The 17,330-nt window shown below is 49.0% G+C and overlaps 1 protein-coding gene across 15 annotated transcripts in view; it reads right to left on the bottom strand.

The window, feature by feature from the left end:
• The window catches only part of EHMT1 (euchromatic histone-lysine N-methyltransferase 1), a 151,133-nt gene that overhangs the window by 41,313 nt on the left and 92,490 nt on the right, over positions 1-17,330 (bottom strand). For 7 of the 15 annotated variants that reach the window (XM_014952373.1, XM_014952375.1, XM_014952371.1 and 4 more), the window contains 7 exons: positions 16,989-17,030; positions 8,373-8,559; positions 6,930-7,066; positions 5,890-6,078; positions 5,071-5,151; positions 2,783-3,023; positions 158-289 (listed from right to left, as the gene is read on the bottom strand). In XM_014952373.1, the coding sequence (XP_014807859.1) occupies positions 158-289; positions 2,783-3,023; positions 5,071-5,151; positions 5,890-6,078; positions 6,930-7,066; positions 8,373-8,559; positions 16,989-17,030 (1,009 nt within the window). The remainder of the gene's footprint in view (positions 1-157; positions 290-2,782; positions 3,024-5,070; positions 5,152-5,889; positions 6,079-6,929; positions 7,067-8,372; positions 8,560-16,988; positions 17,031-17,330) is intronic. The other 8 variants (XM_014952374.1, XM_014952381.1, XM_014952377.1 and 5 more) reach the window with 6 other exon arrangements.

Genomic DNA, 17,330 nt, shown 5'->3' with positions numbered 1-17,330 from the left:
CCGCCCCCCGGCCGGTCGGTCCCCTCGGCCGCCAGGGGGCAGCCTGGCCCCCGCCGCCGCCCCGGCCCCGCCCGGCGGAACAAAGGCCCGGTCCCGGCCCCGGTCCCAAAGCCCATCCCCGGCCCCGGCGGGACCCGGCCCGGCCGCCCCCGCTCACCTCCCGCGGGCTGGGAGAGGATCCCCTTCACCCGCAGATCCAGGGAATCCAGGGACACCTCCATGTACTCCATGCTGTTCTCCTGCCCGGGGCCCTCTCGGCCTCCCAAGGATGGTTTATAGGCTTCGGCACCTGGATGGAAGGACACGCGTGTTCACACAGCTCAAAATAATCCTAAAAATGAAATAAATCAATCCCGCGCAAGCACGTGCAGGCGTAAGGGCCATAGTTAAGGCAGCAGGCTGTAGGCAGGCTCCTCAGAGGCCACGAGTACAGATGCACACAGAATTATGAAAATGCAACATCTGGGCACACATGGCACGATTGATCTCCCATCTCCTCCCCTGATCAGACAGATTTTCCACGTAGGTAGGTATCAACTGAAAAAAAGAGGCAAGTTCTGCCTCCGAAAGGCACATTTGTACTGCTGCTGTACTGCATCGGCAGCAGAAGCTTAAATGGCACAAGGAAGGGATGAAACCAGGGCTCAGCACATCCTCCTCCTCCTCTCTCCGACCTGCTCACAGGGCTCCAGGTACGCTCCGGCCAGGCAGAGAGCTCCAGCTCACCATGGATGTCACAAAGAGGATGGGACAGGTGACATCCAGCTTAATGGGAGGGGAAAAATGTAAAAGCCAAGTTCTGGCTCTAAGTGAACAAAGCTGCTGCTGGGAAGAGATTGTACAGGGGATTTTTTGCTGGGAAGAGCTTGTGTGGGGACATCTCGGAGCCTTTGTGAGAATCATCACTCTCTTCTGTTTCCCTCCTGGTTTGCTGCTCCCACTCAGGCTTGGCCCAAAGACTTGTGTTAGCCTGAAGGACTGGCTACCACCTTTCCTGAAGGGGTGGAAAACCAGTCTGCATCAGAAATTAAGGATTAGCCATTCACTCTGGATCAATGGCCCCTGTTTCTTGAGCCGCCTTGGGAGGAAGAGGAGCAAACCAGGTGACTGACAAACCCCAGGCACAGACCAGAGGTTGAAACGTGCCCATTTAGCTCAGAAGCAGCCACAAATCTGCTGATTAAAAAAAATGACCTGTTTGCAACGAATTAGCAAACACAGAAGAATAAACCCTTTGATGGCAATGAATGTGTGAAACCTTAATAATGAAGCTGGAGGCACAGCTTCACTTCAGAGACTATCTGCCTTTTTTTACCCATGTTGTTACCTTTCCTGAAGAAAAACGTGCCCATTTAGCTCAGAAGCAGCCACGAATCTGCTGATTAAAAAAAAAAATGACCTGTTTGCAACGAATTAGCAAACACAGAAGAATAAACCCTTTGATGGCAATGAATGTGTGAAACCTTAATAATGAAGCTGGAGGCACAGCTTCACTTCAGAGACTATCTGCCTTTTTTTACCCATGTTGTTACCTTTCCTGAAGAAGTAGTATCACACCCAGCCTGCACTCCTGGCTCTCCCCACCCCAAAGCTTTCAGGAGACGAAGGCCACCAAAGCCTTCTCTTGACTGCTGGGGTGACATCCAGCTTAATGGGAGGGGAAAAATGTAAAAGCCAAGTTCTGGCTCTAAGTGAACAAAGCTGCTGCTGGGAAGAGATTGTACAGGGGATTTTTTGCTGGGAAGAGCTTGTGTGGGGACATCTCGGAGCCTTTGTGAGAATCATCACTCTCTTCTGTTTCCCTCCTGGTTTGCTGCTCCCACTCAGGCTTGGCCCAAAGACTTGTGTTAGCCTGAAGGACTGGCTACCACCTTTCCTGAAGGGGTGGAAAACCAGTCTGCATCAGAAATTAAGGATTAGCCATTCACTCTGGATCAATGGCCCCTGTTTCTTGAGCCGCCTTGGGAGGAAGAGGAGCAAACCAGGTGACTGACAAACCCCAGGCACAGACCAGAGGTTGAAACGTGCCCATTTAGCTCAGAAGCAGCCACAAATCTGCTGATTAAAAAAAATGACCTGTTTGCAACGAATTAGCAAACACAGAAGAATAAACCCTTTGATAGCAATGAATGTGTGAAACCTTAATAACGAAGCTGAAGGCACAGCTTCACTTCAGAGACTATCTGCCTTTTTTTACCCATGTTGTTACCTTTCCTGAAGAAGTAGTATCACACCCAGCCTGCACTCCTGGTTCTCCCCACCCCAAAGCTTTCAGGAGATGAAGGCCACCAAAGCCTTCTCCTGACTGCTGGATGACTTAGGTCAAACAAGAATGACCACCTGAAGGATCTCCCCACCATGAGATGGGCCAGAGGGAGCTCATTACAAACACAGTGAAGCTTTCATAATAAGCAAAGACAACCTGCACACTCCATTCAGCTGGAAAAATATCTGTACAAAAGCAACTAAGCATCACTCTAGGGTGGTTCTTCCTTTCCCTTCTGCATCTAATCACACTCCACATGGACATGAGTCCATGAGGTCTTTCTTGGATACTCTAAAATACAGGGAGTTCATGAACAAAACGTATTTATCCTGCTGTTAGTGCTCACACCACCAGTTACTGCCAGTGAGATGCCATTTCACACCCTGGTTTATCATACAGCCCATCCTTGAAAAGGAAGAGCGAGCTCCACAGAGCCACTGCCCTATGGAAGGCCATCACCCCTCCACCTGGAAAGCTAATTTCCGTGTAGTTAAGGAACAAAACACAATTAGTTACCTAACACACTGGCTTGTTTCTTTTTATTCCTCCGTCTCCTCTTGCGGGTGGGTTTCAGCCATGGACTGTCTGTCTTTCCTTTCCTCTTCAGCAGCTTCTTCTTGATGCTGGACTCCGAGCTCTGAATAACCAGAGAGGCCACGTGCATGTAAGGCATGTTGGCATCAGCGTCCCAGCAGTCCCTTGCGCCCATGCGAGAGAGCCTTCTCCCAGCTCGAGTCGTGCAAAAAGGCCTTAAGGACTGGGGGTTTGAAATCAAGTGGTGCTAAGATGTCTTTATAGCCACGGAAAAGGAAACACAAGCACACGTGTGGGTGTATTTCCTGTCATTTCAGTAGTGCACGCTTCACTTTCTCTTCCACGGAGGCTCTTACACCACACTCATCGCAGCAGCAGCCGAGCACCTCGGGCACACGCACGCTTTTAGCTTCTCCCCACAAAAACTGTGGGTTTTTCAAACTAAAATATTCCCCATGTTCCACAGTCGTGCTAGAAAATGCCACCCAAACCCTGCCTTGCACCTAAAGGGCCACCTGACAGGGCTGGGATGGACCCAGGGGGGACTTGAACTCTACAGCAGCAGAGCAGCCCCCAGAGGGTGTCCCAGCAGCAGGGACCAGTCACGCAGCAAACAGCCAGACACACATGAATCTAAAAAGGAGTTGGGTTAAAAAACACAGTTGTCTGGGGTGGGTTTGCAAAGCCAACATCAGAACAGGGAATTGGGCACCCCATCCCTGCAAGGCAGCTTTCAACGCATCAATCATAAAAGTCATGCTCAAAAGGGAACTGCCACCTCCTGAACCTCATCCATCTCCCACCAAACCTACGAAAAACCTCCTGCTCCCGCTCCCAGCGGCTGGGTCAAGCCCCATCTCCATGGCCTACCTTGAGGGGATGCCGATGCCGCACCATGCCCTGTTATCACGGGGAGTGAAGCCAGGCAAAGGTGGTGCTGAGCCAGGAGATCTCCAGGGCAGCTCTACGGTGTCTCTACACCGTCCCCCCAACCCTCCCCGAGCGTGGGCTCGGTCGTGCCCCGCCACGTGGCTCACATCAATTGCATCACGCTGGTTTGCATTTGAGCCAGTCCCTGTCTGGGGAAGGGACTGACTCACCAGATACGAGTAGAGCAAAAACCACTGTGTAGGACGTGGAGATATGAGTTTAGGAGGTTGGTCTTGACTGCAAGCCTTGCTTTGAGCTAACGCTACAGCTCAGCTACCCAAAGAAAGGGGGAGGCAACAGGCCCTGCTGCTCGGGCCTCTCTGGCTTCCGTTGTGTCAAAGCACAAGCAAAGTGACCCTAAAAGCTTCAACAATTCACTTAGTATCATCATTATGGATTATTAAGCATTGGGACAGGCTGCCCAGGAAGTGGCTGTGTCACCATCCCTGGTGGTATCTAAAAGATGGGTAGATGCAGTGCTCAGCGATATGGTTTAGAGATGGCTTTGTCAGTGTTGGGTTGATGGTTGGACTACATGATCTGAAAGGTCCCTTCCAACCTAGACCATTCTATGATTCTATGATCATTTCTACTTTCAGCTCAAAACATCAAAAAAATGAAACCAAGGATTTTCTCAAAGGTGACTGAAGAGTTGGGGTGCCTTAAATGCTGGCTCCTCAACTTGAGGTGCTGTGGAAAGGGAGCAAAATTTTAAAGTAAAGTGGAGGGTGGGGGACAGAGACAATTAGTGAACAACAATTTAAATAAAAATCAGGTCCTCTTCACCAGCCACCTAAAAACCACCAACGGCTGGTGAAAGTCTTGCCCTAGCACTATACTCTCCCAGGGAGTGTGTCTGTCTGTTTGTGTGATCTTTGTGTCTCCCTGAAAAAAGGAGGTTACACATCAAATCGATGTGAATTTGGGCTGTGGGCTGGGCCAGTGGATTTGGGAACAACTCCACCCAGACTCCAAAAAGGCCTGCTGAGCTTCAGGTTGTTCAAGAAACACTGCTGGCTCCTACCACTCCTAGTCTGCATCTAAAGAATTTAATCACCCCTCAATATTTCTACCAACATTCAAACGATTAAAAGCATTTGACACCTTGTTGAAAACAACAAACAAGAGCCCATCAATTAGCAGCAGAAAGCAATTAATTGTATCACAGATCAGGGTTAAGCACCTTGTGGAAAACAATACTCTGTGTGTGGGTGGTTTCAGAGAGTGAGTTTTGTCAGAGAGACCTGAAACTGCACCGTTCTCTCTCTGGCAGCAGCGCAAAGGGGAAAATATTATCAACAGGACAAAGGCTGAAAGACACATTTAGCAGCCAGACTCACCAAGTCAGACTCATCTCCATCCTCCTCCTCCTCCACAGACTCTCCTGACTCCTGTTCCTCCTCAGACTCGACATCATCAATCTGCAGCCACCATTTGCCCAAGGACAGAAAGAATCAGTCAGGTCGGGTCTCTCAAAGCGAGGCATCCCTCCATCACCCTGCTGTGCCCCCCACCTGGCAGAGTATCCCCCCATCACCCTGCTGTGCCCCCCACCTGGCAGAGTATCCCCCCATCATCCTGCTGTGCCCCCCCCTCTATCATCCTGCACACGGACTATCAGAACTTCCCCTCCAGGACAAGAACTCCAAGGTTCTTAATGCACATCATGGTACGTCCATGGGGATGGTACAGGGCAAAAAAAAAATAATAAATCGAACCCAGAAGAAAGTTCTCCAGCCAAATCTTAATTTCCATGATCATCCAAAACCAGCCTCATGCCTACACTATATATCATAATTTGGGAAAAAATGTCTAAGACAATTTTAGTGCATTATGAGCCTGCTACAAGCAAGATGAGGAAGACATCTCTTACGGTTCAGTGAATCCCATAACTAAATGTGGTGAGGGTTCTGCATGTAGAGTGAACCACAGACTTATTTAGCAAGGCTGAAGCTGGGGGGGGAGATGGGGAGACTCTCACAGGTGCAATGGGGAGCAGGAAAAGGTCACCAAACCCCCTCATTTCCACTCCTGCGCTTTTTGCCATCTGGCAGGCTAAGAAGACCTAGAAATTGTCTCAATTTGTGCCGCTCCTACCCCCTGGGTACAAGCAGCATCCCATCCTGCTCCTTCAGGTCCTGCCCAGGGCATGTGAATACCTTTCGGGTGTTGTCTGCGTCGGACGCGCTGTCTTTAGAGGTCCTGTTATCATCTGCAGGAAACACAGCTGCCTGCTCTGCTCCGTGATCGTCATCCTCTTCCAACTCATCCGAGTCTTCCTCTTCAGAGTCTACATCTATGCTCTCCCCGTTCACGTGAGGGCTGGCATCACCCAGGTCCTTTTCACTCTGAAAGTCGCCCAAGCACAGGAGCCACAAAGACAACATCAATTCATAGGTCAGAGCAGGTGAATCCATCCCAGGGGCTGGCTCTGTGTCCCTCCAGAGCTCCTCAGTGCCACCAGCACAGCCAGCCTGAGAGCCTGCCATGCGTCACCTAACCCTGTTGAGCTGGGGAACGAGGAGCCACGAGGAGTCATTCCAGACTCATGGGCTGTAGAAGGCACTAAAGGGAGGAGAACTGCTGGGCAGGAGCCTTCAGAGCCCTGCAGTCTCACTCAGACATGGAAGGGAGCTCCACCATGGCATACCGAGGGTGCAAGAATGGTTCAAGGGAATGGAAAGGGAAGTTAAATCAGAGAGAGGGATTTTCATTCCATTCCATGAAAGCCTGGCACTGTTTTCCTTGAATTCAAAGACCATGGGTTGCAGCAAAAGTGGAATTCGACTAGAAGGAAGTCCCTGTTGTAACTTTTTTAAAGTAACCAGGTATTTTGCCGTAGAGCCTCAAGCAGCCACACCAGACTGTTACCTTGAGGACTCAGAAACAAAAGGGTTACCACATGGGGTATGCTTGAAATCTCCCCAGTTCCATAGGAAACATTTTCCACTGGAAAATGTTTATTTAAGATTTGGTACAGCCACCCTCAAAGAGCCATTTTCAAAGCAGCAAGGCTGCTACAGCCAGGATGGTGTCACCAGAGAGAAGATGTAGACTCAGAATGGAAGATGGTGACGGTAACCAGCCAGCACCTGGAAGCTCCTGGAAGGAAGGAGCAGCACCATGGGGCTGGTGTGCCAGGACAAGGGACATGGACAGTGACAACGGACGTGTCCAGTGGGCTCAGTGCTCCCCTCACCTTGGCACCCGCAGAGGAATGAGTTATGCTCTTAAACATCTCAATCATTGTTCTCTGTTTTAACACTTTGGTCTTTTTCTTGGGAACCAGGCTATAGGTTCCCATTCTCCGTTTTTTCTTCCGAGATACTGCAGCAGCTGGAAAAGAGAAACAAAAAAACCCCAAAGTTTGCTTGGGAATGAAAAGGAGAAGTGACAGAGAGCAGAGGCTGTAACTGGGGGAACCACATTTGAGGGCCTGATCTCAGGAAAAGGCTTCCCACTCCAACTTACTTATTTACAAGACAACCAAAAGATGACACATACACACACACGTGCAAACACACAGAGAGCTTTCTGCCAGCGCCGCAAACCCACCCAAATTCTGAGTATCCTCTCCACGTTCCTTCTGGCCCCTACAGCACCATATACATTATCAAATCCTTAAATTAACCTGCATTTGGTGGTGCTGCTGATGCTGGAGGAGGCTGAATAGAAGCCCACTTGCTCAAATAGATACTGCAAGGCCAATAACACCGACTTACAATAAAAGCAATTGTGCAATAACTGAGGAACACGTAGGGAAAAGGTACCTTAAATAAAGAGCCGTTTGCCATTTAACCTCATTTCACACCTACTATGGAAGTTTGTTTGATTCCTTTCACTGCTTTGATTGGATCTTAATTTGTTAAGTCTCCCTCCTGGCCTTCTAATCAAATCAGTCATCACACCTCGCTGCCTGGTGCTGTCTTTGGTGAATTCACATCAGAAGGACACTTAGCACAGGCTCTTCCAAGCACAGCGTCAGCAGGGGACAGCCAGCCCCACCACCAGTATCAGCATTTGCAGCTGCACAGCTTGTTCCTTGAAAGCATTTCTTCATCTCTCTACGATGAAATTTCACCAAAAATCTATGAAGAGACCTCCCCAAAAATCTGTTAACCCAATATGATTATTTATAAGGATGTAGTTTACGGTAATCAGTTGTGGTGACTGACACAGTCCCTCGCAATTGATAGAGACACCTTCAGAACATCACACAGGAAGATGGGATGGAAGTGTCTCCTCTGATAACAAGTGTCAGCAAGAGTGATCCTGGGTGTGGTGGTGCTGGAAGGAGAACATCTACCTGCCCACACCGAGCACCTGCAGAGCAGAAAACCGAGGGACTGCACTTGGGAGGCTACTTTAACAGAGGACTGCAAGAATGTACCCTCTACACCATCCACAGGAGACCAGGAGGGAGGCCAAAGGACACAAACATCACGCTTGCAGAGAAGCAGCTACATGAGACGGCGTCTGTCAAACCAGGTCTGATGGCAGCAGGAACAGGATGCCCAAAGGAGATGCAGTAGGAAAAAGGTACTAACAAGAGATTTCGCTCCTTGTTAACCTGCCTCATCTCCCACTCAACCCCATACACACAATTCCAGGAGGTGGGTGATCTTAGGAATTTTAACTCTGCCCTTTTTACCCGTCTGCGACTTCGTGGTGGCCACATAGCTCTGGTTCTGAGGTAGTGACTGGTGAAGGCCCGGGAGAGAGGGCAACGGCAACGGCTTCCCAAACTCCAGGATGTTTTTGTTGCCTTCCTCCTTGGATTCTTTTTGATCTCTGCTGTCTCTCCCATCTTTGGGGTCTTTACTTGCATGCTGGAAAACAAAATGCAGTTAAATTGAGCCTCCACATTCAAAAGGAAAAAAAAACCAAAACAATCAAGAAAATAAACTTAATTATTTTCTCTCAAGCACAGTCCCCTTCGCTTCCAGATAGGACCACACAATCAAAGCAAAACCCCATAGCCCTTCCTCTAGCAAAGAGTGTTGCTTTGCCTGAAGACCACAGAACACCCTCATCCTGCTGCTCCTTCACTTGCTGAAGGCTGTTGCCTTTGAAGGGGAGAGGCCACCCCGCAGAGACAGGGCCAGCAGGTCCAAACCAACGGCGGGTGATGAACAGGGTCAGACACTGTTGACACAGGCCTTTGGTTGGCTCCGGAGAAGGCCAACAAATGCAGCAAATACAACTAATTCCCTGAAATGTGTCCCAAGCACGGCTGTCACATCAAGCATGAACCAGAAGAGTCTTGCAGAGACAATTAGGAAGAGTAGGCAGCAATGGGCTACGAAGATGATGAGGGGACTAGAACATCTCTCTGATGAGGAAAGGCTGAGAAACTTGGGTCTGGTTAGTCTGGAGAAGACTGAGAGGAGGTCTCATCAGTGCTTATCAATACTTAAAGGGTGGGTGTCAGGAGGATGGGGCCAGGCTTTTCTCAGTGGTGCCCAGGGACAGGACAAGAGGAAATGGGCACAAACTTGAATATAAGAAGTTCCACCTAAACATGAGGAGAAACTTCTTTCCTGTGAAGGAGGCAGAGCCCTGGCAGAGGCTGCCCAGAGAGGTGGTGGAGTCTCCTTCTCTGGAGACATTCAAACCCCACCTGGACACATTCCTGTGCAACCTGTTCTGGGTGACCCTGCTCTGGCAGGGGGTTGGACTGGATGATCTCCAGAGGTCCCTTCCAACCCCATATGATTCTGTGATTCCATAAGGGGAAGGGATCCTTCCTTTCAGACAGCATTTGGCACATTCAGCTCTTAGCAAAGGCTCCAACCTCTACTGTAACACACAACAAAACACGGGCAAGGAAGGTATTTGCCTGACACTGCAGGTTCACCAACCGTCCTGCCATCCTATCATTGCCACGGCAAAGACCACTCCAAGCCTACTTTATGCCAGGTTCTCCCCATCCAGGTGTCGTGACACCAAACACGGGGCAGGCTACCAGCTCCTGCTAAAAACCAAGAGAGTTTTGTGGTCATTTTGCACTCTCCATCGCTGGAGCCAGGCTCCTGGGGAGCTCCCACCTGCTCTGATCCGAGCTGGTACTCAGTGACAGGTCTCCTTCCATGGGGTTCCTACAGCCCCATGTCTCCAAGAGCTGCACCTCCTGCAGCACCCACTGCATCAACAGAGCTGGGGGTAAACTCTGCCACTCTGATTTGATGTTTTACACTGGATTTGCCCTCTGGATTAACCTCATCTCCATCCAGGTTTTTACACTGGATTTGCCCTCTGGATTAACCCCAGCTGCATCCAACGCTTCTCCATACATCTGTCCACCCAACTGTCAAGCAGGAGGCAGGTTTGGCCGAGATGCTCCAGCAAACCAAGAGCACCGTTTGGAGATTACAAACCCTGCAGCGGCTGCTCCGCTTGCAGGAAAATACTCCTTCATGGGACTTCTGAAGCAACAGCTGAAATGCCAAAACAGAAAGAGGAATCCAGGCGAAAGAAAAGAAAGGAATAAAAAGCAGCGAGCAACAAAACCACTCTTTAAAGTCCAGGTTCAGACAGACACCACTTTCAAGCGGTGTGACCTTGTGAGCAAACGGAGAAGCGGCTGATCCTCCTAATTAGGGCTCTGCCACGTGCACACTGTGGGCAGAGAGTGAGGGCTCGGTCACAGGCAGAGAAGCTGTAACGATAATCAAAAATGACCTGCATAAAAAGGCCATCAAATCACCAATGATTCCTTGCATCAAGCCCATAACTTCTGGCTGAATTGCCACATCTCTTCTTAAAAGGCATCTGGTCTTGGATTTACGATTTCAAAGGCGACAAATCTACCACATCCTTTGATATGTTGGTTCCAACGTTTAATTGCTCTCACTGTCAAATAATTAAATGCATTATGTTTTTTCAACTAAATTAAAATGCCCTGTATCATCAGAAACTCTCGCTCCAAGTAGATACTTACGGACTATGATCAACTCTTTTTTGCATTTTTAATTTTCTCTTCAATAAGTTTAATAGAAAGAGCAAATCAAGCGTCCGTAGGACCACTTTCTGGACATTGGCTCACTCCTGAGACTGCTCCCAGTTGTTCCACCCCTTAAAAAATGTACGTCAGGAGTGCTGGGCACAGCATGCCAAGAATAGTCCCAACAATACTATTTATACCTCTTAAAAGTCCCTAGTTCATAGATGGAAAGGTTACCGGTGACTCTTGGCTACAAGATTATTCTGAGAATTCCTGAGTCCCTCGGAACATCCACCACTTTCCATTTTTAACTTAAAATTAGAAAAATGAGCTTGGGAGAGGCAGATGGGGGACAAAGAGCTGCCTTCCACAAGTGTACGTAAGGGCTGCACTTTTTGTCCTTTAAGCACAGGTTCTTGCAGTTGGTCTCTGATAAAATGTGCTGTTCCTCCCAAACACCAGGAATTCCCATCCAGCCCATGCCAGGCTCTTTGGAAGAACAGAATCAAATTTTAAATGAAAAAGTAGTACGTTATTAGCTTGGGGTTTTTCTCTCCCCCTGTAATTACAATATGGAAATAAATTAAAAAGCTTCAATAGGGCTGCATGACAACTGTTAAATGTGACTTTTTCACGGCAATTCCGGTAAAACAGTTTTTTATATCAAATTAAGCCTTGTGAGATCTGGATTGTCCCTTGGAGGCATACACAGCAATGCTGAAGAACAAGAATTCCTGCAGAGAGGTGACTGGATCTCTCTGGAAGCCTGATGGCACGGGAAGGTGGGCAGGCCAGTGGTAAAAGATGTATCTCCCTCATATATACAAATATATGTATGTATAACATTACTGAATCCAGGGATTGTAATAAAAAGGATCAGCAAAGATTTGAAAGGACTTATAATACTCAGTTTTCTCACCATCCTTCTTCATTCTTAACTAGATAAACCAGTTACATCTTTGCTGCTCTTATTAAATTTTACTCTTCCAGCAAATGAATGGAACTTTATTCTTTCCCCATTTCTAACGTCTCCCAATTCTGCCAGTTCCTTAACTCCAGCCTGTAGGTACAGCCCATCCTGGTCTCCTACGCTGAGCTTTTCTGCTCTGCTCCACATTTAAATACTCCCCGGACAGAGGAAGTCTGCTGGGAAATGTCTTCTTCCTTCAAACTACATCACGCTGGCCAAGAGCTGGTTCAGGCTCACTTTGAGCCCCTCCTCACATGGACATTCTGTGTCCTTCGCTGCCCAGGTTGTCCCAACCAGCCCGTGCCACTGCTCAGCAGAGGAGAGCGGGGAAGTTCAAATTAAAGAATGAAAGGCAAAAGCTACACGGGCTGCATATCTGGGAGTGGGCGAGTGGGTGCTAGATCATTTTGGGGCACACCAGGCTCCTATCAAAGCAAAACAGAAACAGAAAAAAAGTACAGTGCTCTATTTAAACACCAAGCTCACAGATCCAAGCCCCCAGCACCATCAGAGGATTTCTCAAAGTGCTGCATGTCCACTTAGCTCCTGTGAGTTTCCTGTTCTGGGCTCCCCAGTTCAAGAAGGACAGGGAACTTCTGGAGAGGGGACAGCAGAGGATACAAAGATGATGAGGGAACTAGAACGTCTCTCTGATGAGGAAAGGCTGAGGGACTTGGGTCTGGTTAGTCTGGAGAAGAGAAGGCTGAGGGAGGATCTGATCAACGCCTATAAATACTTAAAGGGAGGGTGTCAGGAGGATGGGGCCAGGCTTTTTTCAGTGGTGCCCAGGGACAGGACAAGAGGTGACAAACAAGGCACAAACTGGAACACTTCCACCTAAACACGAGGAGGAACTTCTTTGCTGTGAGGGTGGCAGAGCCCTGGCAGAGGCTGCCCAGGGAGGTGGTGGAGTCTCCTTCTCTGGAGACATTCAAACCCATCTGGACACGTTCCTGTGGGACCTGCTCTGGGTGGCCCTGCTCTGGCAGGGAGGTGGAGGAGATTATCTCCAAAGGTCCCTTCCAACCCCTACAATTCTGTGATTCTGTGAAAAGGCTGTCCAAGGAAAACCGCAGATGGTTTCTCCTACATAACAGGCAGAACAACCACCTCCAGCCCTGCCACCCTCTGCCCCAGCTTGGGGTTGGTAGAACCCAGCTCTAAACCACCTCTGTGGGTTACACTGGCACAGCTGACAGTAATTCATGCTCATGTCACGTGCCACCTTCTTCCAGTTTCATGATGAATGGGTTCCTCCTGCCCTCCCTGTTCCAAGCAGAAGGCACAGCACCAAGCAGGTATCTGTAGTACCACTTGCAGTCCAATATCCATCCAAGCACACTCCTGCTTCCCAGCTTCCTACCTTCTCCCAGCAGAGGACACTGGTCCTAGCAAAGCACAAAGGGGCTGTGAACAGCAGATGCTTCAACAAACCCAACAGAGCTGCTCCCTAGTCAATATCTACTCATCCAACTCACTGTGACAAATCCCAACACGTCCCTGCCTCATTTCCTGAAGACTCAGGGTCTTCTGCTAAAGGTGGAAGATGCCAGACTGGCACCAGTGAAGCAGAAGCAACCAGGCCAGGGGAGCGATGCAGGGCTTGCAGTGATCTCCTGGGCTTGGACCAATCTCCTAAGAGTACTAACGAGGGTCAGCATGCTTTTGAGTCACCCGTATTTTTAACTACGCAGGCTCCAAAGTTCAGAAATTGGATGAAGATCATCCTCCTTCACTTAAACCACCAAGCATTCAAGACAGCAGAGGTGTCTTCACGTAACACCTACACGGACTCCACTGCAAAGAGCAAAATTAGAGGCAAGAAGAACTATTCCTGATGCTAAATAAACTCCGTCGCTGCAGTCAGGCACAGTTTTCAACCACAGCATTAAAGAAATACAGTGAGGAGAACCCTGTGCAAAAGCAACTCCAAGATGCAGTCTGCGCTCCCCATGTTCACACGTTGTCCTCACCACCACACATGTGGGCCACTGGTGGCCAAGAAAGGACTAAAAATGATAAGAGAAAGAAACTGCATCACTAACAGCTTCATTTCTTGCAGCTTCTCATGCGGTATCAGCTCATCTTGTGCACGAGGCTGTAAAGTCTGTATTTCATGATGGACTTTGCATGGAATAGTCAAAAAGCTGAAGAAGGCTATTCCAAGGCTCAGGCCAATGTTGCCACAGATGCTTGTGGGGACCACAAGTATTTCCGACAGCACTGTGAGAAAAATTGTCAAAAAACTGCTTAGATTGGGAGAAGAACACAATGTTTTCTGTGTTTATAAAAATTAATCTCAAATGCTTTCTACATTCTAATGGGATCAACCGTGTTTCTATTATTGGCACAGAAGTCCCCTACAGCAGCAGGGAGAAGTTACTGAAAATGGCAAAAGACAGAATATCCTCTTTTTTTTTTTTTTTCTTCTTTCCAAAAGCAAAAATACAGAACAAACAAACCTTACTAATTAAACCCCGCGCTGCTTCGACAGACCGCACCAGGCATTCTTCCCACAGCCTGGCAATTAAGAGGTCTTTCCTTACGAAAGTGAGGAACCTAACACCATCCAAAGAGAAACCAGCCCAGAACTCCAGCCCTGTGCTGGTGCAAGGACTCTGGAACGGTCCTGCAGGTCCCGCTTTGGAGCGGGGCAGCTTCAAAGAGCACCCCAGAAGGACTGATGATCGCTCTCCAGACCCCACACCATCTCCAGCTTAGACCTATGAGCTGTCTTGTTTCTCTTAGAATCATAGAATCATAGAATCATTGAGGTTGGAAGAGACCCTTGGGATCATCGAGTCCAACCATCTCCCCTACTCTACAAAGTCCTCCCCTACACCATGTCCCTCAGCACTGCATCTAAACGGCCCTTAAACACAGCCAGGGATGGGGACTCCACCCCCTCCCTGGCCAGCCTGTTCCAATGCCCGACCACTCTTTCTGGGAAAAATTCCTTCCTAATGTTCAATCTAAACCTGCCCTGTTGGAGCTTGAAGCCATTCCCTCTCGTTCTGTCACTAATTACCTGTGAGAAGAGACCAGCACCAACCTCTCTACAGGGTCCTTTCAAGTAGTTGTAGAGAGTGATGAGGTCTCCCCTCAGCCTCCTCTTCCTCATACTAAACAGCCCCAGCTCCTTCAGCCGCTCTTCATATGATTTGTCTTCTTTTAAGGACTTTCATCTCCGACACGGTACAAGCTTGAAACCAAAGCCAAGTAGCCAGGAGGACTAAACTAACCACCACTGCCACCGGGCAACACGGCAGATGTCATGAGGCCACCTTCATCTCTCCAGCCATCAGCTGGATGCGGAGGGGTAACGAGATTTGTACCGAGGCGCTGCCTTTGAACAGCACAAAGCAGCAGCTCCCAGGGGTACCTGCCTCTAACAACTGGTGAATGATATTTAAGCAAGAAATATCAGTCTGCTATAAAAAATTTATCACAGGCAGATGAGAGCGCCTGTAGGAGCTCAGTGGTGCTACTCCCTTCCCTTCCCAGCTGCAGAATTATAGTTTCACTACTGATTTTCAGGGCAGGTGCTGGGGGAGATCCTGACCCCTGCCCTAAGCCTTACCTTGGAGGGACAAAAGGAAACCTGCAGGGCTTTGGTCTTAAACTAGATCAGAAAAGCCACAAGGGTGAGCCACCTATTAATGCCCTTTTATCCACAGATTAACACATGCCCATTTAGAGGAGCAGATTCCAGTGTGACTTTGATTACAATTGCACTGATTTGTGTGTGGTCATGGTATCTGCATGAAATTGCACGGGTTTACAGCTACAAACCTGCACTTGGTGGGTCTAAAACCAGCGTCCAGAGGTGTGGACACTGAGCCCACTTGTCCTCTCTGTCCCCTCTGAGATGAAGCCACAGGAGGGGATGGAGTGTCACACACCAGTCAGGGCAGGGCAGCTCAAAGCAGTGTCAACAACGAGCCTCCAGACAGAAGTAGCTCTGCTTGGGGACCTGGGAGGGTTGTTTCTGTGGGCTGTGGTCTGGGGCAGCCACCATCAGCCGAGCACCACCAGTTAAATATGACACTAAAAGTACTGTGCAGTAGACATTCACTTTCTACCTCCCTCTAAAGTAAACCCTCTGTATAAGAAGCCCAGTGGTGGGGTCTATGGCCTCATCACTCCTGAAGGACATCTCCCATCAGGGGTATTTAAGTGTGGCTGAGCTTGCACACATGGACACCTTCAATCTGCCTGCATGCCCCGGGAGCCCTCTGCAGAGGATCCTCCATGGGTGCACCTTCTAGGTTCAGCCAAGCTGCCAGCACCACTTGCAATCAGGAGGAGAGCTCTATTTCTCTATGCCCTGCACTCTTATTTTTATCTACTTCCTCCCATCCCAAGGAAGCAACATCCCATCCACCATCCCCACCAGGACCTGCCCTTTGTTTCGAGTTCTCTGCATCTGGGAGGGTCTGAGCCTGCTGAGCAATCCCCAACGCTTCGCAAACCACCAAGTGACACCTGCCTGGCCCCGAGAGAGGAACTCAAGATGTTCTTAGGCCAGGAGCTCCTTCAGAGCAACCCACAGACCACATCAGCTCATCCCCGCGGTGCTGCTGGGCACCGACACGGAAAAGAATGCTTTACAGCAACAGCAACACCTGGGAGTAGACAGAGAGAAAGCAGCCTCCCGGTCCTGGGACCAGATATTTAGTGGCAACACTGCTTCAAGGTGTATTTAGACAAATATCAGTAGAAACACCAATATAAGCAAAGCAGCTCCTGCTCCAAGCTCCTCCTTCCTGCCCAGGCTTTGTCTCTCCCAGTTCAAACTGGGATGTTCTGGGCTCACACTGTGAAGCAGGCTGAGATAGAGATTTCTGCACTGTGTCTTCTGGCAGTGGAGTTCCCCTGTCCCGCTCCTCTGCTCAGCATTAAAAAATACCACCAGAGATACACAGCCTCACGGGCACCAAGGCATGAACGGAAACAACTTGGGATTCCCAGTTCAGGCACCCGTCTCAAGAGATAACTATGGGATGCTTTCCCTACCTTTATCATCTTTTACCCCTTCCAGACACATCTGAGTGATGTCAAGCTCAGACACGGCCGTTTCTGAGCAGGAGGGGCCTCCTGCACACACAGGACACACATGCACACACTTGCCTTTCAGTCTGTTTGTTGCCTGGTCCTGGAAACTTTTGGGTTCTTATTAAGGTTGTAAATGGATTAGGAAAGAAGGAAAGATTCTTTCCCTCCAGGTGCAACGCCTGTGTTACTGCTCTGCTCGAAGGGGAGCAGAAATGATGCTGCCAACAACCCTTCCGAGGCTCTGTTTGAAAACCACCTTAACATGCGACAACATCAATTAAAATTGTCACCTGTTTCAGATTCAGCTTCGATCCCAATTCAGGAAGGAACTCCTAAACAGAGAAAAAGCCGGTTAAATTTGTGAGAAAATTGTTTTCTTCCTTTCAAAGAACAATCCACACACGCAGGAAAAGGCTACCACGGTCCCCTGAGAGCTATTGGATTACAGAAAATAATTTTTTAGCCCCAGTGGGTTTCTGCAGGAGCCGGGAGGAACAAATGGTGACACTTTACAGGCAACAAAACACCTTCCTCCCCTCCTTCTCCCAGGCAGCACAGGTTGGCAAGAAGAGACTACTCAGAAAAACAACAATGCTCTAAAAAATATCACCAAAGAAAACTACCGCGTGCTG

Source organism: Calidris pugnax, unplaced genomic scaffold (genome assembly GCF_001431845.1).
Source record: "Calidris pugnax isolate Ruff unplaced genomic scaffold, ASM143184v1 scaffold135, whole genome shotgun sequence".
Lineage (NCBI taxonomy): Eukaryota > Metazoa > Chordata > Aves > Charadriiformes > Scolopacidae > Calidris > Calidris pugnax.
The sequence above is the reverse complement of the archived record's forward strand: the minus strand, read 5'-3'. Positions and strand labels throughout refer to the sequence as shown.